Source organism: Gymnoscopelus braueri (genome assembly GCF_963280865.1).
Source record: "Gymnoscopelus braueri genome assembly, chromosome: 22".
Classification (NCBI taxonomy): Eukaryota; Metazoa; Chordata; class Actinopteri; order Myctophiformes; family Myctophidae; genus Gymnoscopelus; species Gymnoscopelus braueri.
In genome coordinates, this window is record NC_137624.1 from 10,917,491 (window position 1) to 10,938,846 (window position 21,356).

The 21,356-nt window shown below is 39.5% G+C and overlaps 2 protein-coding genes and 1 long non-coding RNA gene across 3 annotated transcripts; 2 read left to right on the forward strand and 1 right to left on the reverse strand.

The window, feature by feature from the left end:
• Window positions 1-1,937: 1,937 nt before the first annotated feature.
• On the reverse strand, window positions 1,938-5,206 carry LOC308078174. Its single transcript, XR_013932501.1, has 3 exons — window positions 5,126-5,206; window positions 3,570-5,015; window positions 1,938-2,580 (listed from the first exon to the last, which is right to left on the reverse strand). It is a non-coding gene; the product is annotated as an uncharacterized lncRNA (long non-coding RNA).
• Window positions 5,207-7,346: 2,140 nt separating this feature from the next.
• Window positions 7,347-13,523, forward strand: LOC308077863 (uncharacterized protein). The gene is made up of 3 exons (XM_080418834.1): window positions 7,347-7,738; window positions 9,408-9,525; window positions 11,253-13,523. Exons 1-3 carry the CDS (start codon window positions 7,523-7,525, stop codon window positions 12,617-12,619), a joined length of 1,701 nt encoding a protein of 566 aa, XP_080274960.1. The 5' UTR covers window positions 7,347-7,522; the 3' UTR covers window positions 12,620-13,523.
• A 1,259-nt stretch (window positions 13,524-14,782) lies between these two features.
• LOC308078185 (uncharacterized protein) lies at window positions 14,783-20,599 on the forward strand. The gene is made up of 4 exons (XM_080419309.1): window positions 14,783-15,106; window positions 16,300-16,489; window positions 17,452-17,526; window positions 18,265-20,599. The coding sequence occupies exons 1-4, from the start codon at window positions 14,918-14,920 to the stop codon at window positions 19,650-19,652; spliced, it is 1,842 nt and encodes a 613-aa protein (XP_080275435.1). The 5' UTR covers window positions 14,783-14,917; the 3' UTR covers window positions 19,653-20,599.
• The last annotated feature ends 757 nt before the right edge of the window (window positions 20,600-21,356 follow it).

Below are 21,356 nucleotides of genomic sequence, written 5' to 3' on the forward strand. Positions count from 1 at the left end.
TTTCTTCAAGGTGGCCCTTATATCTTGTAGTCATTGTTGAGAGAGAGAGAGAGAGAGAGAGAGAGAGAGAGAGAGAGAGAGAGAGAGAGAGAGAGAGAGAGAGAGCTGTTCCAATGTGTCACATCAGAATTTAATGATGAGGAGGTTGTAAATCTGAGTCATGTCACGATTAGCACGCACTGGTTAGCAGGCTAGAGGTCAGAGCCAGGGTAGTGTGGGTTACCTAGGCTAGGTTACATTACATGACTGACTGACTGACTGACTGACTGCATGGACCCCAATTAGTGGCTTAGGTGTCCACTCCTTGGCCTGAAAAACGTTAAAGACCCCTGTCTGGGTTAAATATAAAACCAACAGACACACAAATGTTGTCATATGAAGTAGGACATTCAATTTGTGAAAAAACATAAGGGTTAGGGTCACTTTATGAATGTCCATATATTCCTATTTCCTAAATATAGATCTGCTGTCTCCACCTAGTGGTTGTATATTCATATTATAGCCATGCAGGTTCTGTCTTAAAGCTGTAAGCATAAAAAGCTCTTTCATCTAGATTAACTTGAATATATATATGTATAATTACATTTTTCAAACATTTCATAAAATGGAGTTTGAAGTTACAATAAGTTTATGTAGGAAGGGGGCATGTCTGATAAAATGACTATCAAATATCTAAATATTGAAAATTTTGGAGAAAATTTACATTTAAAAGAGTTGATTGCCGCTAATATAGAATGTTGTCTGGAAGATGGTCATTGTTAGCCTGGTTCCAAACTACGAGTACAGTATCATTTATAAATCATAGCAAACTCTAACATCTGCTCAATTGAAATTGAAACTGTGCTAACTGTGAGCCTGTCATCTGTCCCAAGGGACTCAAACTAAGATTTGCATCTTAGTTTCTGCTCATCTCCTGTGAGCAGAATAGATCCACAAGAGACTTCATGATCAAGATACTTTTCTGAACTTCTGAGCAGACAATGGTTCTGGAATAATTGATCTATTCCCCTTTAAAAAGTGATTTCCATCATAAAGGCATATTCATTTCCCCTGTAAAAAGAATAGATAGGCTTGCTGAATCACGTATAAATGATGCAGTATTTCCCCTTTAGTCTTTGATTTACATAAAGTCATGGTACAGTGATTTGATTTTACATAGTCATCATGGTACAGTGGTTTGAGCTCCCAGATGTTCACCTGTCCCTCAGAGACTCACACTGCATTTGCAAACACAGGAAACATCCTATTAATACTGTATGGGACAGATACTGTTCTGATAAGTCAATGTCAATGTTTTTTTGTTTTTGTTTTTTTAATCACCCTGTGTGGGTTGGGACCCAGAAGTGGGTCACACCATGTTCTGACAGGTTCACAGACAAAGAACAACTTTAATACAGGACTATTGTGTGTATTTAATATATTGTGCCATGAATGTGTGGTATAGGAAATCTAGTATTCCCATACGATTATGTTTATCTACCTGGAATGAGATTACTGCTTTGTCAATCCCATTAGAACAAAAGGTCATTTACAACCCACTATATTTGATATACTGTATGACTGAATGTCTATTCAAATAATGCACATGTATTCCATATAAACCCTGACATTATTTAACCACATTAACTCTGGCATCCCTAATTTATTGCAGATCTACGAATATAGCTGATCTACAAGCTCACAACAGCGATGTGAAGTGCTCTTCTGAGCTTGTAGCTAGATCGGCTATTTTCGTCATCCCACTGTGATTGCATTAATGACAGACATGCTCGCTTAACATGTTTATCATTTTATTTTTCTTATCTATTATAAACCCATGGCATACATCTTTAGGTAGATGAAGCAATCATCCAATCAGTACTATCTCTATACATACCAGAGTAAATATGAATTACAAAAAGCTGACTTCATCAACATTTCTTTTTATTTGCTTTTTATTTATAAAGGCCATTCATTCTCATAAGCATTGAGCAAAGCCAGTAGTCAGAGCATCTCTCTATAGCCCACACTGTAAGTGTACGTTAATGACAAACAATGACTTCGTTTTTATTGATTTCTAAACAATGGAGACAGTCTATTGAGTGTCATTGGTTTCCTAAAGCTGACCGTACATACAGTAAGAAGCTTTGCTTCTGACACTGTGAAAGTATTAATGACAAACAAACAATGACATTATTTAACATCATATGATTTGATTCGATTTTTCTTTCTTTCTATAAAGCATATACATTTTCAGAAGCACTGTATGAACATCTATCTACTTCCCACACTGTGTCCTGGTGATTTCAGTGGGCTGTGTGTTTCCTTCATGGGTCACCTTGCAGGTGAACACCTCCCCCTGCTCCCAGAGTGCCTTGCTCAGGGTCAGGGTGCTGCTGCGGCCGTAATGGCCGTTCTTCTCCATCTCCTCTGAGGTCAGGATCCCGGCCGTCACCTCCTTCCCGTCCACCTCCCAGCTCACCCGGGCACCTTGGGGGTTGTAGCCACTAAGCAGGCATGCCAGGGTGGCTGAGTCCCCAGCAGAGAGCTGCTCAGATGACGGAGGATGCAGAGAGACGGAAGGCCTGACCAAGGCACCAGCTGTGCAGACAAAAACTCCATACATTTTATCAACTTCAATTGACTTTGTCAAACTAGCATAGAATCACATACATTAATACAGTACACAAAGTGAGAAGAGACAATGAATTATTTCAACTTCATTTGACTTTGTACGTTCAAATATAACACAATCACATACTGTAATTATTACTTTATGTGATTGTGCGATATTTGTACGTACAAAGTCAAATGAAGTTGTCTCTTTTCTATCTGTACTATATAATATAGAGTACAGATAGAAAGAGACAATGAATTCAAGTTTGTTTCTTTGTATACACAAATAGTTTAGAATAATAACTAGTATAGAACCATACAACACACAGACAACACACAGACACTTGTGACTGAAGTTCGTTATTAGTACCCAGAACTAAGACATTGAGAGCATAATGTTGAACATGAACAGATACAGTTTAATTCAACATGGTATCTATCTACTGTAACACATGCATCTACTGCACATGACTGTATTCTGCTATATAATGACAGACCAGTAAATAGTAAAAAGAAAGAGAGACAATTGTCAATTGTCAATTGTATGAACTGTACAACTAGTAGATTAGAGCCAGAGAAAGACTGTTAACTAACTAGTTAATTTTGTTGGCTTTGTAATACTTTACTACTTACTGAGCATGTTATTACTGATTAATTACTTAACTCATAATATTTTAAATTCAAACTATTTTAGAATTTTAGGCTATAGATTATGGATTTTATATTAAATTAAGTAATGTAAGAAATGCAATATAACTATTTACTTAATACTACCGTTATAATAGAACATGCAATACAGAAATAATACATTATTTCAAATCATATATATATATTAAACAAAATCTTCACAAACAATATATTAATAGAATAACTTTTGGAGCAAATTCCTTCAGTCACACTTTTGGAACAAAGCCTAACACAGGTCACATCAAGAAACTATGAAGTTAAATGGAACAAAATAAATCCGTACTTACTTTTGATGATGAGTCTGGAGCCTCCACCGAAAGTCCACCACAGTGATCCATTCTGGTTAAACCATCGTACAAAAACCTCCTTTCCACATGAATGACTTCACTCACTTCACTCATGTAGTGAACGGCCCACAGTACTGGAAATGACTTACTACACAGGAACCATACCTGTAATTTATATTAGCCTACTTATGATCTATTACTTTGTAAATACATATGACTGTTCAAATAGTCAGTGAAATACTTCATAATGTAAGTATGGTAAGTATGTCGACTGAGGTTCTGGCTGCTCTCATTGGTATTCTTGTCTACTATCTGGCTTTCACCGCGAAGAGCACCATTCAGGCATAAAGGATCCCCCAGTAATTTTTTTTAACCACTGGATCTTTAAAGACTGCATTCTGGTGCAACCTATCTGCCAGTCTTATCATCTATTATTGTGGCAGATCTATTTAATTTGGCCTCCGACTCTGTTTTCAGATGAGGAGCCAGAGCAAAAAATCTTGTGTGAATGAATGTGTGTTCCAAGATCTAAATTCAAGACTTTGATGATAAATTCAAGGAGCTCAGGCCTCAGCGACACAAACTGCTTTAAGGTTCCTCAACTGTTTTATCCAGACATCCAAATTCAGTCTCATCCAGGAACACAGACTGGTTAAAACACCACAGCACTCTCAACATCAAACCAAATGGCAAACATCTGGGTTCCTGGTCCATTCTCCATCCTGAATAAACGTTCTTATAGACAGGCAGCTCTAAAGAAGCTGGCTCCAGCCAGGCTATTATGAACAAACTCCATCCATATTGGCTCCAATAGTCAGGTTCAATACCATCCCAAACCCTCTGCTGATCCATGCCTGGTGCGTTAGCAAAGAGGATTGAGTCCTGGTTCCTTGTACAGTAAGTAGTAAGCTTTGGTAAATCCAGCGTAGAATCCAATCCAAGGTTCAGATAAACACCTTTCCTTCAGCTTTCCATCAAAAATGAAATCTGTAAAACCACATCATCCTTATTTTACCTGTTGCGATTGCTCTGATGTTGATTGTCAAACATGCTGTTACGTTCCCCGTTGTTGAGTTCAAGTCACTTCCTCTTTTAATGAGGGAGGTTTTTGTACGACTCTGTATCACTGTGTGAACACGGTTGGGCTACCGTGTTGACTCTGACAGTAGTAAACACCTTTGTCTTCAGCCTGGACTCCACTGATGGTCAAGGTGAAGTCAGTCCCAGATCCACTACCACTAAACCTGGATGGAGTTCCTGACTGACGATTCATATTTCGATCAATGATGAATTTAGGAGCTTCTCCAAGTTTCTGTTGGTACCAGGCCAAACAAGGTGGGCTGCAGACAGGAGTCGGATTGGGTCTGCATGCTAGACTCACTGAGTCTCCTACATTAACAGATTTCACTGAAGGAGTCTGAGTCACAGTAACCTGGCCCCATATTTCTGCAAACAAACAAACAAACAAACAAACAAATACTGTATATAAGCACGAAGTATGGAAATGCCAAAACATTTAGATCAGGGTAGGAAATGTATAAATGTGTCAGCGTTACCTTGAATGCAGACAGCACATGTGAAGATGAAGATGATAGTCAAAGACATGATTTTGATAGGTATTGTCACGAGGAACAAGCTTCAGTCATGAAGGACTCAACTTACAGAACTATATAAACCCTCCCTGAGCACTGAAGTGTGTCCTTCAAACATAAAGCCTCCTCTCTATGCAAATCTTCTTCCAGAAGAACCTCATCTGCTATTACCTCCATTACTACTAGCTGTCTTTAATGGTCTTTGAGAAAACAGTTTATTACGTGAGGTATATGTTCAACTATACTTACATTACTCATAGTAAGCTTTTCTGTTTCTTCTACAAACATTTAGCAGCAGTAAGTGTTCATAACACGGAAAATTCAACAGCTTTAAAATAAAACAAACAAGATAAACCATCGTCTTTCAAGGCTCTGGATAACTTATCTTTCCTACCTCTCCCACCTCCCCCACTTCCCCCAGCAGTCTCCCTCATCTTCATGTGTTGACATTCATTTCTGTAATTCATTTATAGTCACCCATGTAAAGCAAATGTGAAAAAGCGCTACATAACTTTCCTGTGTTAGTATGATTTGTTACAACACCTATGGTATTATAGCACCTCAGTGATACCCTCTCTCCATCTGTCCACCCATCTTACTATGTATCAGTCTAATAATGTGGGATTACATTTTGGCCATTGTGTTTTTCCAATATATTATCAATGTTATGAGAAGACATGTAAATAAAACTGAAAACCTAAAGGTTTTGAAATGTATTGCATTAAGTCAATTAGTTTCTAAAATTAACATAACTTCCATTTCAATCTAATTAGACAACATATTTTATTCTTCTTTCAGTCAAAGACATAAGTGTAAGGTCGCAGGCAGCTGACCACGTACACACAGTAAAATAGCAGTTGAGTTTCTTCAGGAAGATGTTTTGCATAGAGGAGACTTAATGTTTGAAGGACATACTTCAGTGCTCAGGGAGAGTTTATAGTCCTGCAAGTTGAATTAGTCTAGTCTGGTTCCAGACCCTAGACCCCGGCTAGGTCATTGTTTGATTTTAGATTTAGATTAACTAGTCACTATTATTCACTCAGTGCAGTGCCCGGAAGGTATAAAGAATTTGGATTTTCCTTTTCCTCGAAGAACAGTATCATCACCACACCTTACTGTGGCCCTGGAACCAAGACTGTTAGCTCTCATCATGGACCAGTCCAGATTAACAACTGTCAGATTATTTCTTTGATGGAGTCTGACATTTGTGTCAGAGATACACAAATGTCACACTCGATAAAAGACATTTCTGACAGTCTTGGTACAAGGCTATACCTTACTAACACCCTAAATGCATAATCACACACCATGAATGAGATTATTTAGTAGGCCTACAGCTGTTGCACCTACTATGACATAAGGCTTTCTTGTATGTTCACCAGTTTATAATAAACTGAATATTGCATGTACCCAAACTGTAATACAAACTATGGCATACTACAACTCCTGAGCTTGAAATGTTAGAATTGATTGTTAATACCAACATTGATATGGATATACAACGTGTGTGTGTGTGTGTGTAGTGAGATCCGCCAGATGGAAATTATTTTATTTATTCCACTGCGCCCTCTACAGATCTGGACAATATAAATTACCATTGGCCATGATCTGTAGAGGGCGCAGTGGAGTAAATAAAATAATTTCCATCTGGCGGACATATTTTATTTTCTGCCCAAAAAGTGTATTATACAGAGAAGGTGGGGTGCTGAAAGGCTTCCCACCCTGGGCCTGGAGAATAGACTTTCAACAACACAACACAGCCTTTGTTTCGGTGAGTAGCGAAGTAGAACTACAGCCCATAACAGTCCGCTTTGCGGCTAGATGCGGCAAAGCGGCATGTAGTTCCAAACATTGGAACTTCTTCATTGAGAAAGAAAACTTCCGCATTCCATTCTTACAACTTCCGCATTCCATTCTTACAATGGGAGTCTATGCTAGTGACGTAACTCTCTCTCTATATCGCTGCCCACCCTGACAGACACACTCCCGCCCTCCTCACGTTGTTCAGTCCAATCAGGAAAGCTGCCTGCTTCTGAGGGAGAGCCCGCCCTCCAGCCCGTGCAATTACAGTCCAATGAGGAAGGAGGAAAGGTCAACAGTCTCTCTCCAGCCAATCACAAAAATCGCATTTCCAACTGAACGGATCTTTTCGGGAAGTGCCCTAGTTCATTGTTGCAACTGCAAGCGGACCACAGCCCTAGTTCAACAACATTAACCGAGTCAACAACTTAACAGCAACAATGTCCTCGTTTTGAACGTATTTCTGTCATTCCCACCGATAGCGAACACAACGCTGTATATATTTGAGTATCTCGTATGATTTACTAACATTTAACGTTACGTTAAAATCTGAAATAAAACATGTTTAGCCACGAGACTTTCCAGAGGCAGATGTGTGCTGTTATGGAGGCGCTGGTAGAAGCAGCTGTGGAGGAGATGAGGAGACTCCTGGTCCTGGATAAGTGTTCAAAATGCTCAAAATGTTCAGCTCTCCTCAGCACGAGCACGCGTGGGAAGAGCAAGGAAGAGGAGAAGGACATGACTCTGCTAGAGGGAACACAAGAGATGACTGTAGAGGTAACACACACACACACACACACACACACACACACACACACAAACGTGGTGAGATTTGCAAATAGGCTTTATTTTTGATAACATATTGTATGATTACATGTTTACCTTAGTTTAATAGTATATTAAAACTTAATGAAACGTCACTTTAATAGCAGGAAAATGTTTGTTAAGAATGCGGGCGGCCATGATACTTTTCTACGGACCAATCAGAGTCCACTAGCTAGCTAAACTAAACTAAACATTGGAACTTAAGAGAATTTCCGCATTCCATTCTTACAATGGGACTCTATGCTAGTGACGCAACTCTCCCTCTCTACGGGTCTGGTTGAGACCAGACATTAATTAAAATTTCTTCTGAATACATTTACATATTGTGTCATAGGATGGAGGGTGTCATGGAGCGTGCTAATTATGAAATATAAGCAAGTTATATCTCTAGACTTATATAGACTTAATAATACAATAAAACCATTGCCCCTTTCTGGAGTTATACTTTGGAAATATGTTTAAAGCCTCTCTGTCATTTGGCCCAGCTGTAACCCCTTCCCCCATCAGTAACTAACCACCCATGAGGACAATATCTGTTGTCCAGTACCGTGGCCAAACATGCATTCATGTGGTAAGAAAAGTCACAATTCATGTAAAAATGAATATTCTACCTGAAAATGTAAATTCTGTCATATCTATTCACTATCATGGCAGTCAAAACACTGATGAAGTGTCTTTGTCCACTCCACACACAAGGAGTTTGCCTTCAAAGATAAGCTTCATATCGGCTTGAAACAACTGACATCAATGTGGTGGCCAGGTTTTAGAGCACAAATAATGACAAATGACTCCATGCGGCTTTTGCTGCATAATGTAAGTCGAGGCCAAAGGATCACACTATGAGTGCAAATATTAATTAACTAGTCGTTATTTTCAAAAACATTCATTCATGTTTGCAATCACCCAGGAGTGACATACTGGTAGACCTCTGTGTTGAAGTGTAAACCTGTGGGGGAGAGTTTTTAGGCAAACTCCTTGTGTGTGGTGTGGACTTTAAAACATTATCTGTGTTTTCATTGTTTGGGTGAACTGTTAATTTAAATAAGTAAAATGTAAATTGTAAAACGTAGGCTGCTTATGGAATTGTGACCTTTAGAGTGAACAAACGCAGACTTTGCATTGGCCAATACAAACGCAGCAGTACACAGAGATGAGGCTTTTGGAGTTTGAGTGGCTTTTAAAGTATTTTTTATTTATTTTTTATTATCAACATGCTTTTAATATGTAGCAGGTTTGTTCACTTAATTTCCAGGATTATGTAGTTACCTTTTGAAATGTTTGATTGGACACATTGAGATGTGAACTGACCACAGACCTAGACATCACTACTCATGTATCATTCCTTGTTGACTTTTCTTACCACTTGAATGCATGTTCAGCCATGAGACTGAAGAGCAGAGCAGATATTATTGCTTGTGTATCGATTTGGGGCAAATGCACCCTAGGCCTATTTCTTTTTTGGTAATATTAGCAACATTTATTTCCACAAAAATATTCACTGCCTTGGATTATTTGTTTATTACTTATTTCATGATGCCCATTGATTGTACTAATTTGGTGCACAAAGACTTCTCATCCTTTCTGGTTGTATAATATGTTTTTTCTAACAATAACTTTTCAGAGACAATTTGCATCCCTCATGGAAACATTGACCAAAGGTGCGGTGGAGAAAATGACACGGCTGTTGAAAGTATCCATATCTGGAGATGAGGGAACAATGGATGGAGACGGCAACAACCGTAAGTGCTGTTGTCTAACTCTAACACACCATCATTTCTCTTTTGGGTCTTGAGCTAAAAAGTTTGGGAACCACTGGTCTAACAAACCCTTGAACAATGTAGGCATTTAGCAGATGCTCTTATCCAGAGCGATTTTACAAAGTGCAATATCAGCGTAAACGGCATGAACACTACAGTAGTTAACCAACAACAGGTTAAGTGGTCATGTAAATAGAGTGCAAAGAAAACAAGCAAGTGCCATAAAGTAAATATGATATTATTAACAGGCGTGATATCATAGAACAAAATGTGAAACTCTCTTAGGCTTATATGACCAACAGACCGTATTTTCTGCATACTGTGTATTGTAAACCCTACTGGTTGAAATGTACATACATTTCACCACACATATACTTTTAATGAATATCTAAACAGTGTTCACAATGGGTGAAGTTAAATTATCTAAACATTTAACTTAGGCTTAACTAATGCCATTTCAAAAGCAAGTAATCAGTGGTGTCCAGCTCTCGTTTTACCACTTAAAGTAAAGCCTACTGTACTTAGTTCAGCGGTTCTCAAACAATGGGTTGTGACTCAAAGTGGGGTCGCGGGAAGGTGCTGTTGGGGTCGTGCATTGGCAATCGAAAAAATATGAATTTTGTATTATTAAGAAACAGAAAAAAGTGGGGTCGTCGACTCATCGTGACTAGCGTAAAGAGGACGTCAAAGACGCCACTTGACTCCTCGCACACATACAGAGAACCAGCAGCAACACAGGAAAGACAATCACACACAAGCCCTTGTAGAGGGCCAGGCACACACAGAAGTGATTTAGGTTTAGCTGTTCATAAACGATATGGTTATAGCCTGTAGCAGGAATGAAGTTCAATATGAGCGGGTGCCGGGTGGCTTAAAATAGTTCTTGTAACTCAGAGTGTGAGAGGGTAAATACATGAACCACGGGTCCATTTGGTTCCATTTGTACCCTCTCGGAGTTAAATTAACACTGGAGGAGTCACTGACTGTGTACATTTTAGCTGTTGTAGCCTATGTGCCAGGAAACACATGAAGCCCCAAACCGTTCAATTTACGGATCGCGATCGCGATGTAACATTACCGAGCGGGCAGGTCATGCTCACAGAGTCACAGACAACCTGACCAGCAACAGCTGCCACCCGGGATAGAGAAAAAGCACACGGTTGGTGGCCAAAGATAAAATTGAGAGCTGGATTGAGACACTCCAGTGGTTCTGGCAACATATTTTGGCTAAATATGCTTCAGTTTAAAATGTGTACAGAAACTCTTCCACTCCTCATTTCATTGATAAGATAGGCCTACAAATCAGCAGGACTCACTGTTGTAATTTCATTTTTCATATTCCTATATAAGGCCAGCAATGTATGCTTTTATTTTAAGATATTCTTTATTTCAACTTTGAAAATAAAGTGTGGGGTCGCCAAAAAAAATCCCCCATAAAATGGGGTTGTGGTATAAATGTTTTGTTTGAGAACCCCTGACTTAATTGACCGGGGTACTCCACGGGTCTATTACTGGGTCCTTTCCTTTTTCCCTCTACACCAAATCACGTTGAAGGAAACAAGTTCACAACTTGTGAGCTTGTAGAACGGCTATTTTCACTGAATGTTCGGCAATTTCTGCCAAATGTTTGTCTATTATGACATGCCCAGAATAGGGATGCTACAGTAGGGTTTACGTGGTTAAACGCTTTTTTGTTTGTTTGTTTACAGGTGAGGGTCCTGATGTCACGCGAGAAGAAGAAGATGATGATGATGATTCTCCGCCTCGTCATTTTGTGTTTGTAATACCGGTGTGGCCTGAAGGAGAAAAACAAGAAGATGCTGCTGCTTCCCTGCCTCCAACTGAAAAAGAGGAACTTCGGGCCACACAACCCGTCTCAGAATTGAACGACGAGGATGTCGCTGACTTGGACACTGACTTGACTTCCACAACCCAAGAATTAACTGCAAACGCAGACAAGAGCAAGAAGAAGAAGAAAAAAAAGAAGAAAGAAAAAAAGAAGAAAGAGCCTATCAAGTGTCCCTATCAAGGTTGTGAACGAACCTTTGCTCTAAAGGGTTTATTTGACAGACACTTTTTGTATCACTCTAAACCCCACTCGTGTTCTCAGTGTGACAAGAGTTTCGCCAGACCAGAGGGACTGGTCGCACATGCACGGAAACACACCGGAGAAAAACTGTTCAGATGCTCTGAATGTGGGACGGGGTTTGCCTATAAAAGTACATTTAACAGACACATGCATCAGCACCAATGCAAGAAAACTCAATTGTGCACTCAGACATGCACATTTTGTGAGGCTGAGTTTTCGGGGAAATTTGAATTTCAGCGGCATAAGTGTTCAGCGTTGGAGAAGACGTTCCGCTGTTCTCTTTGCGCCAAGACCTTTGAGTGTAGACAAAGCCTGGCTGATCACGAGAATCTCCATACAGGAGAAAGAGATTATGTTTGTGAAATGTGTGGTGAAAGTTTCTTCTCCTCCTCATCGTTGTCCACACACAGGGTAACTCATCTTCAGCAGGATCACCTGAGCAAGCTCACAGAAAAGAAGCTGTTTACTTGTGATGTATGCGGCAAAGGCTGTAGTCATCAAAGTGCTCTCAATCAACACATGCTTACCCACACCGGGGAGAGGCCTTATGTTTGTGGGACTTGTGGTAAAAGGTGTGCTCACGCGAGTGCACTTCAGAACCATATGAGAATCCACACCGGACAGAAGCCAGGGCAACGCCCGGTTTGTGACGTGTGCGGCAAAACCCTCAAAAGCATGACAACGCTTAAATATCACATGAGCGTACACACGGGGGACAAACCCTACAGCTGCGATGTGTGTGGCAAAAAGTTTAGGAACCCGAGCAATCTCAAAACACACCGCAGGACGCACACGGGTGAGAAATTGTTCGGCTGCAACATTTGCGGTCGAAGGTTCACCGCGGCTAACGGCCTGAAGGGTCACAGTTTTCTCCATACAGGAGAATGGCCGTATCACTGTCTCATTTGTGGTAAGAAATATCACCAGCCTGGTGAATTCAAGAAACACCAAAAGGTTCACCTCCCTCTACAGTCAGACAAATTATAGATGTATAGCATATAAATGTTACATTTCACCCTCATTAGGCTGTACAACAGGGTCATGAAAATAAGATCTGGCATAGATTTATTTATTTATCTTTATTTTAGTACACATGAAATAAATATTTTACCACTGCTTGTTAGGCACTCCACCTACACTGGAGAGGTTATTTGTGTACATTTTAAAAAATGTACATTTGGTACAATGGTAAATGGTCTACCTGCTTTAAGCTACACTGGGAGCTGTTAATTCACCCCAAAAGAAAACAAATTTTCAAGTCAAAGTCAACCTGTCTGAATGAGGCATCAACTATAATAGGCAAAATATTCACAAATGCATATTATTTATTTTTACTTTATTTTACTCATGTATGTGTCACGCTCCTGGTGTTACAACCTTTTCTCTCTCAGATCTGTACAGAGTTAAAAGCATTTGGTGGTGATTCCATTTAAATTCATCCACCAGAGATATTTCAAAAGACAGGCAGATACAAGTATAAAGTCACAATCACAGAAGTGCCCTTATAACTAATGTGATGGACGATGGCAATTCTGAACATGCTTTTGTCACTAGCATAAAAATTCAAACAACTTTACCAAAACCGATTGTTTCATGATGTCTATTTTGGCGATTAGCTTTAATTTTATAATGATTGTTTCAGTTAATGGACCCTTACTGGTCCATTTGGTTACATTTGTACACTTGCATAGTTACAAATAGATAAAATAACACTGGATTTGACTGTGTTGCGTCTGATTGCATAGTCCTCTGTTTGAAAGTTGTATTGTAACTAGATTGCTATAATAATTAGAATGTTATAAATAAATGTCCATTGATGATATTGACTAATAAAGGTCTGACATATCATAGCACAGTAAGATTTTTTTTACCCAGATTTTGGACCTGTACATTGGTTGTACAGTATATAATCAGGTCCTACTACTCCATGTTCATGTTAATACAATTCATATATAACATCTGAGAACGGTTGTTTCTGCATTTTGTCCCTAGTAGATACAGAAAAATGGAATGCACTCCCTAAATAAATCAGAGACGCCCCCTTACTCCCTTCCTTCAAAACCGCCCTGAAACCCACCTGTTCAGAATTGCTTTTCCGAGTTTACGTTGATCTCAACTCTTGTTTTTGGTGTTTTATTGCTTTTATTACTTATCTCATTTGCTTGTCGAGCAGGGGGGTTTTCCCTAATAAAATTGTTCACTTTTTTCTCTCCCCTGGCCCCCACACACATATGTAAAGCAACTTGAATACCTAGAAAAGCTCTATATATATATTCCAGGTATTATTATTACGTGCGTGTGCACACACACCCACACAAACACACACACTCACACAAAATGTTGGCCATAAAAGAGGTCATGATATATTTAATTGTGTTCCACATCATAAACGGTGTATTTCTGAAAGGCTAGTCTAGTGACCAGGACATTACATTTGGAACAGTTTTCTGGCCACAGAAGATTGTTTCCTAAATGCAGTAGCGTCTGCTTCACCACCTAGAGTGCACTTTCCACAATATGAAGTCTGATTGATTACCCTGTAGAGTCAGTTATACCATGCCATTCCTGTGGAGGGCAGCAATGCGCCTGATACACATCTGGTCTTCCTTAATTGTGATGTGAAGAAGAATATGGACCCACAACAACATTAACCCGCCAACCCCAAAGAAGAAGAGCATGGTTGCCATGTCCGCTTATTATAAGCGACTTTGGGCTTGTTTTTCTGTAAAGTCGCTTGTAAATATTGGTTAATTCAATTGCGGGTTGCGTTTTTTTGGGCTTGTTTCTAAAGTGTAGTTGCTTATTTGGGCTTGTTTCCTAATGTTGAAACCAGTGGTTCTTAAACATCTTCATGTCAAGGACCCCCACATGAATATGCATTGTTTGTGCCAGGGAAATGTTTCAAAAAAATATTCAAGATGTGTCCCTTTTTCCTCACACATTTATTTTAGAAATTGCAGATCTAAGCTCGTAGCTTGTAGATCTGCTATTTTCAAATAGCCAACGCATAATAGCCTTAAAAACTGTGGCCTTAAGTCGCTTCTTTTGGGCTCGTTTTCATAGACCTGGTTGCTTATTTCTCTCACACAACGTGGCAACACTGAAGAGGCGTAACAACAACACCGACATATCACAACCTAACTCTATGATCACAACTTAACCAGCAACAATGTCCTCGTTTTGGACGCATTTCTGTCATTCCCACCGATGACGAACACAACGCTAATGTATGTTTGAGGACCTTGTTTGATTTACTGACATTTTAATGTAACGTTTAAACAAAACATGTTTAGCCACGAGACTTTCCAGAGGCAGATGTGTGCTGTTATGGAGGCGCTGGTAGAAGCAGCTGTGATGGAGATGAGGAGACTCCTGGATCAATGTTCAACCATGACCATCATGACCAGATGTTTAGAGGAAGAGGAGAAGGACATGACTCTGCAAGAGGGAACTCAACAGCTTAAAGACATGACGGTAGAGTTCATACACGTAAAGATGCCATTCTGAAAAGAAAAAAAAACTTTTGTCATGGTAACTGTATTTTATTGAAAAGCCAATTTGTCTCTAAAGCAGTCACTCTCAAATTGTATTAAGCTGCAGACCTGTACTAAGCTGCAAAACTTTAATGATTATTCCAACCCCCTGGAACCCCCTCAAGGCCCCTGGGCTGGGGGTCCCACTCCCGGACCCCACTTTGAGAACCACTGGCTGCTATGAAGCATGTCATCTGGCCCATGTCAGTGCTGATGATCAGGTCTCTGCTCTATATGTAAAGTGTCTTGTCTTGAGAGACAACTTGTTGTGATTCTGCACAGTAATTGAATTTAAGTACAATTCAATAGAATTCCAAGCATTGTTGGTCATTTGCTCTTATGTTGAGCAGTAAACAGAGATGAGCTTTTGGAGTTTGTGTGGCTTTTAAAAAAAAATCTCTTTTATAAACATTTTCTTTTTTTAAATGCAATTCATTAAATGTTCAGGCTACAGTATACATTCATTGAAATAATCTCTGTTCAGACAGAACCTCATTTTGTGATACAAAATACCCAGCCAACATTCAATATCACTAAAAACTACTACTACTACACCAACCAACTATTTCAAGACATGGTTTTAATATGTAGTAGTTCACAGGATGTCTTTTGAGTATCTGTACTTTACTTGAGTATTTGTATTACTTTAGATACTTTCACTCCACTACATATCAATATTTTTTAAAAATTTCGACAAAATATTACAATTTTAATATACATTAATATTAAAATGCAAATGCACTTTGTAATTTGTACTCTTGAATTTTTAAAGCAAGTACTCCAGTATTTTAACTCAAGTACAAGTTTGACTGAGCAGCTATCACTTTGAGTATTATTTGACAAGGAGTATCTATACTTGAGTACTGAGGTTGAATCCATCCATGCTGCTTGTCGACTTAGATATAATTGCTTGTAGGTATCGATATGGGACAAATGCACACAACACCTGTTTCTTCTTCAGCAATATTAGCAACAATATTTATTTCCATAGAGAAACTCATTCCCGGTCTTGAGTCATTCGTTTTATTACTTATTTTATGATGATTATGATTTGATTGTACTAATTTGGAATACAGAGACTTCTGTCTTATCTGGTGACATAAAATGTATTTTTTTCTAACAATAACTTTACAGAGTCAATTTGCATCCCTGATGGAAACATGGACCAAAGGCGCGGTGGAGAAAATGGCACTGCTGTTGAAAGTATCCATGTCGGAAGATGTGTCTCGTCCTGCTCCAAAGAAAAGAGGTGGCGTCAAATACAAGAAGACCTCAAGAAAGATGGTCAAGCAAAGAGCGGGAGCAACGGATGGAGACAAAAAACGTAAGTACTGTAGGTAACCGGTAGCCTGGTATCCAGCCTGCTTCGCTACGTTCGGCGGACTTTTTTTTCTCTCTTCGCTTCTCAGTCTGGAAAGCCTCCTATCTCCAAGGGAGGCGGGACATGCCAAATGGCTTGAGTCGTGCCGTGGCTTCTGATTGGTCTGTGGTGCGGGGCGCGACAAAGCACCAGTGAGACGTCATTCCAATGCGCAGCTACTGCAGACTCAGAGTGAAACATGTGAAACACGTCCCCCTATCATTCAGTAAGCTCACCCCACACAGCCGGCAGGTTTTTTGTACTACTGAATCTGACATGTCAAACTAGTGTTTACTTAGTTTTTACCATAGGTTTTTGATCGAGTCTCGAACTAGCGATACATTTATCAACAACAGTGTGAAAAGCATGGAGGGTGGCGCTGGCTGATGACGTAGGTTGCCTAACGCTACTCTCATTCGTTGGAACAACATCCAATCAGCAACGATGTTGACTACGTAACATATGTAGTTCTAGTGTAGTTCTGCAAAACCTCCCAATGGGAGGCTTTCCAGACTGAGAAGCGAAGAGAGAAAAAAAAGTCCACCGAACGTAGCGAAGCAGGCTAGGTAACCTGGAAGGCTCGCCCCAAAACACACTCGCCCCCATTTCTTTCGCGGACCGCTCGCTCCCAGCGGTTCTTGTATTCTTGTATTTGTTTTACTGAGGATATGGTTAGGACTGTAGGCTAACAACCCTAGAACAATTTAGGTATTTAGCAGATACTCAGAGCGACTTACAAAGGGAAAGGTCAGAGTAAAAGGCATGAACCAACAACAGGGTAAATTGTCAAGAAAATACATAACTAGGGAGTAAACATCAAACAATGCTGTAAGGTAACAGGTCTATTATGTTAGGAATGGAGTTGTGTAAACATGTTCACTTTAAGAGAGAGAATAAAGTCACATTTTGTTGTGGTTTCTTTACAGAATCACTTGTCAAAGGCTCTTGTCGGAAGGGAAAGAAAAAGGAAATAACAATAACAAAAAAAGACAGCAACCAAGGTGAGTTAAGGCTGTAGCATACTACAAATGACGCAACACTGTTTTCAACTTTGGCTTCCAGAACCGAAGAAAGCGTTTTGCTGAGGCTCCATCGCTCCACTCTGGGTTCTGAACATTAGACCCACCCCACTGTACATAGTGCTGAAATGATGATTTTACCATACATCTTTGCTGTTACTATACATTAACCTCGGCTTCTGGTGACATACACTGTCGACTAAGTGTGTGCTATCTCTCCATTCATTTATTGCCATCTGGTTGTGTATAGAGGGTTGTACCTCCTAATCTCTTCTGAAAACCCATCTCTAAGGCCCTTTCTTTAAAAAAAATCTCCTAACATTTTTTCCCCTCATTTGAGTATATCTGTATGGTTTTAATAATTTACATTGTGTGCCTACTGTGTGTTTTATTCTCTGATCGTCTGTTGTAGTTTATCTCCATGCTTTATCGTGTTGTTCCTTTTATCCTGCTCTGTAAAGCACTTTGTGACTATGTCTGGAAATGTGCTATATAAATAAATTCATTATCATTCAATTCATTAACCTCCTCAGACAACCTTTCTTAGAAAACTGCATCAAATCTTTTTCACATTTAAAATACAGTTACCAAAAACTAAAGTTTTATTTCAGATGTACAGGCAACCATGCACAAATAAAATAGAAAATAAATGAAAACTAGAAAGGTGCGCTCTCATTTAAACATTTTGTTCATCAGACAGACTCTCTGTATTTTTTACAGGTGAGGGACCCGATGTCACACAAGAAGATGATGATGATGATGGTCCCCAGCCTTCAACTGATAAACAGGGACTTCAGGTCACACAGCCACAGGTAGAAGAAACACAAGAAGAAGTTGATAGTGGATCACAGCCTTCAACTGAAAAACATGAACTTCAGGCCACACAGATAGAACCCGCCTCAGAATTGAGTGACGAGGAGGACGTCATGGACTCCGACTTCACTGGCCAAGAATTAACTGCAAGCACAGAAAAGAGCAAGAAGAAAATAGAGCTAATTAAGTGTCCTTGTTGTGAGAAAACCTTTGCTCTAAAGTGTTTCTTTGACAGACACTTTTTGAGTCACTCTAAACCCCACTTGTGTTCTCACTGTGGCAAACGTTTCGCCAGGCCAGAGGGGCTGGTCGCACATTCGCGGAAACACACCGGAGAAAAACTGTTCAGATGCTCTGAATGTGGGACGGGGTTTGCCTATAAAAGTACATTTAACAGACACATGCATCAGCACAAATGCAAGAAAACTCAATTGTGCACTCAGACATGCACATTTTGTGAGGCTGAGTTCTCAGGGAAATTAGAATTTCAGCGGCATAAGTGTTCAGCGTTGGAGAAGACGTTCCGCTGTTCTCTTTGCCCCATGACCTTTGAGTGTCGACAAAGCCTGGCTGATCACGAGAATCTCCATTCAGGAGAAAGAGACTATGTTTGTGAAATGTGTGGTGAACGTTTTCTCTCCTCCTCATCGTTGTCCACACACAGGGTAACTCACATTCAGCAGGACCATTGCTGCGATGAGCTAGGACTGGGCTGCAGCGATTCAAGTGTCTTGCAAAGCCACCTGAGCAAGCACACAGGAGAGAAGCTGTTTACTTGTGACGTATGCGGCAAAGGCTGTAGTCATCAAAGTGCTCTCAATCACCACATGCTTACCCACACCGGGGAGAGGCCTTATGTTTGTGAGACTTGTGGCAAAAGGTGTGCTCACGCGAGTGCACTTCAGAACCATCTGAGAATCCACACCGGACAGAAGCCAGGGCAACGCCCGGTTTGTAACGTGTGTGGAAAAACTCTCAGCAGCATGACCAAACTTAAATTTCACATGAGCGTACACACGGGGGACAAACCCTACAGCTGCGATCAGTGTGCCAAACAGTTCCGGAACCCGAGCAATCTCAATAAACACCGCATGACGCACACGGGTGAGAAATTGTACGGTTGCAACATTTGCGGTCGAAGGTTCACTGCGGCTAGCAGCCTGAGGGGTCACAGGCTTCTCCATACAGGGGAAAGGCCGTATCGGTGTCCCATTTGTGGTAAGAAATATCACCAGCTTGGTGAATTCAAGAAACACCAAAAGGTTCACGTCCCTCCACAGTCAGACGAAGTATAGCGTATAAATGTCACTCTCATTAGGCTGTAATTCTGCACGCAAGTCATTGATATATTGGTACACCTAATGGCTCACATAAAGAATACCGATTTTACCATTGCTTGTTATGCACTCCACCTACATTGGAGAGTTCAGGTTATTGTGAAAAGTAAAATTTCTGACAAAGACAGAATGTCAGATGGTCATTTGGCTGCTTTACTTTTTCAGATCTGTACAGAGTTTACAGCGTTTACTGGTGATTCCATTAAAGATAATTCATCAGAGAGATTTTGTGTCCATACTGGCCCAAACATTGATGATAGAATACCCAGGAAGTGTGCTACGGTAGCTCCTTCCAATTCAGCACAAGTGCTTGATTAGATCATACAAATACAGGCAGCCAAATTAATACCTAACCTGCTCCTTTGACATATAATATATCTATTTTTGAGCTCCTTAACATGAAATGGATGTCTATACATTATTATATATCACTGTTGGCAACCTTGTATGTCCAAATTATTTTTCAGTTTATTATTATTTAGTCACAAGGTCTTGCTAATACTTTCAATTGGTTCAATATTTATAAAGACCTGGTGTCCCTATTTTGGGTATGTCATCGTTATTCATTATTTATTTTGAGAAATAGCAGATCTATGAGCTCACAATACGTCGCATCACGACGACACACTGTGAGCATGTAGATAAGCTTTTTTTCCACTACTTTTTCATGACACTGATACGAAGTATAAAATTAATAGCATTAATTTACACCAACAAAAAAAACGTAAAAAGATCAAATTTGGAGATACAAGATTTCCGCCCAACAGCGTTGGTATACAACTTGTGCAGCCATAGAAATGAATATTATTTTATACCTGTGTAGATACAAGTAAAGTCACTATCACTGAAGTGCCCTTATAAGTCATTATGTGATGGACGATGGCAATTATGAATGTGCTTTTGTCACTGGCTTAAATATTGAAACACTTTACCAAAATATATTCTTTCATGATGTCTATTTTGCTTAATTTAATGTGATTGTTAACAAAGTAATAAAAAAAGAAAGAAGGAAAGCAACCCTGTTTTTGTCATCTGTATGCAAAAAGTCTTCAAAAGTAGCGCTTCTCCTTACTTACACAACTTTTTTACTCTAGTTTTTTGGTTGTTTTTGTTTTGTTTTCCCTGCTCCAGTTGCCTTGTTGTGTTATGCGCAGTGGAAATCCTATTGGAAAATTCACAAAATAATCATGCCCTGAACCCTATAAAATTAAAAAACAGAACTGGGAAAGTGCATCATTATCTGTGTGCAGGGATTGGCTCTGCTCTAACAGCTTTAAGCTGTTGTTATAAATTATTTTAATAATGTGGGTATTTAATAATCAACAGTTTCATTAGCTGAATGTAAATGTCCACTTAAACTGGTGGAAAAAGCATGGAACTATTCCAGCTGTATTAGCTTTTGTCTAGTCTTAAGGAAGAGCAAAATTGTGATAAACCATAACTTTTATTTGTAGTATTGGGCTTCAGTGATTTGACATATTACAGGAGTACTGGGCATTTTATGAAGTGGGCCCTGTGAAAATCTGTATGTATCTTAGTTTTAAGTTAGTTTTTGCATTATTCACTCATTTATAAATTAATTTAAAAAAAGAGTTCGTGCGTGTGAGTGATTAGAAATGGATTATAAAATGTAAAACGCATAATGAACTCAGTTCTCCCCAA

Bases quoted from the DNA above. Each gene is read 5' to 3' on its own strand.
- LOC308077863 (XM_080418834.1), top strand. From the start codon at position 7,523: ATGTTTAGCCACGAGACTTTCCAGAGGCAGATGTGTGCTGTTATGGAG. The intron at 7,739-9,407 runs GTAACACACACA...ATAACTTTTCAG, and splicing joins CACAAGAGATGACTGTAGAG to AGACAATTTGCATCCCTCAT. The intron at 9,526-11,252 runs GTAAGTGCTGTT...GTTTGTTTACAG, and splicing joins GGATGGAGACGGCAACAACC to GTGAGGGTCCTGATGTCACG.
- LOC308078185 (XM_080419309.1), top strand. From the start codon at position 14,918: ATGTTTAGCCACGAGACTTTCCAGAGGCAGATGTGTGCTGTTATGGAG. The intron at 16,490-17,451 runs GTAAGTACTGTA...GTTTCTTTACAG, and splicing joins AACGGATGGAGACAAAAAAC to AATCACTTGTCAAAGGCTCT. The intron at 17,527-18,264 runs GTGAGTTAAGGC...TATTTTTTACAG, and splicing joins AAAAAAAGACAGCAACCAAG to GTGAGGGACCCGATGTCACA.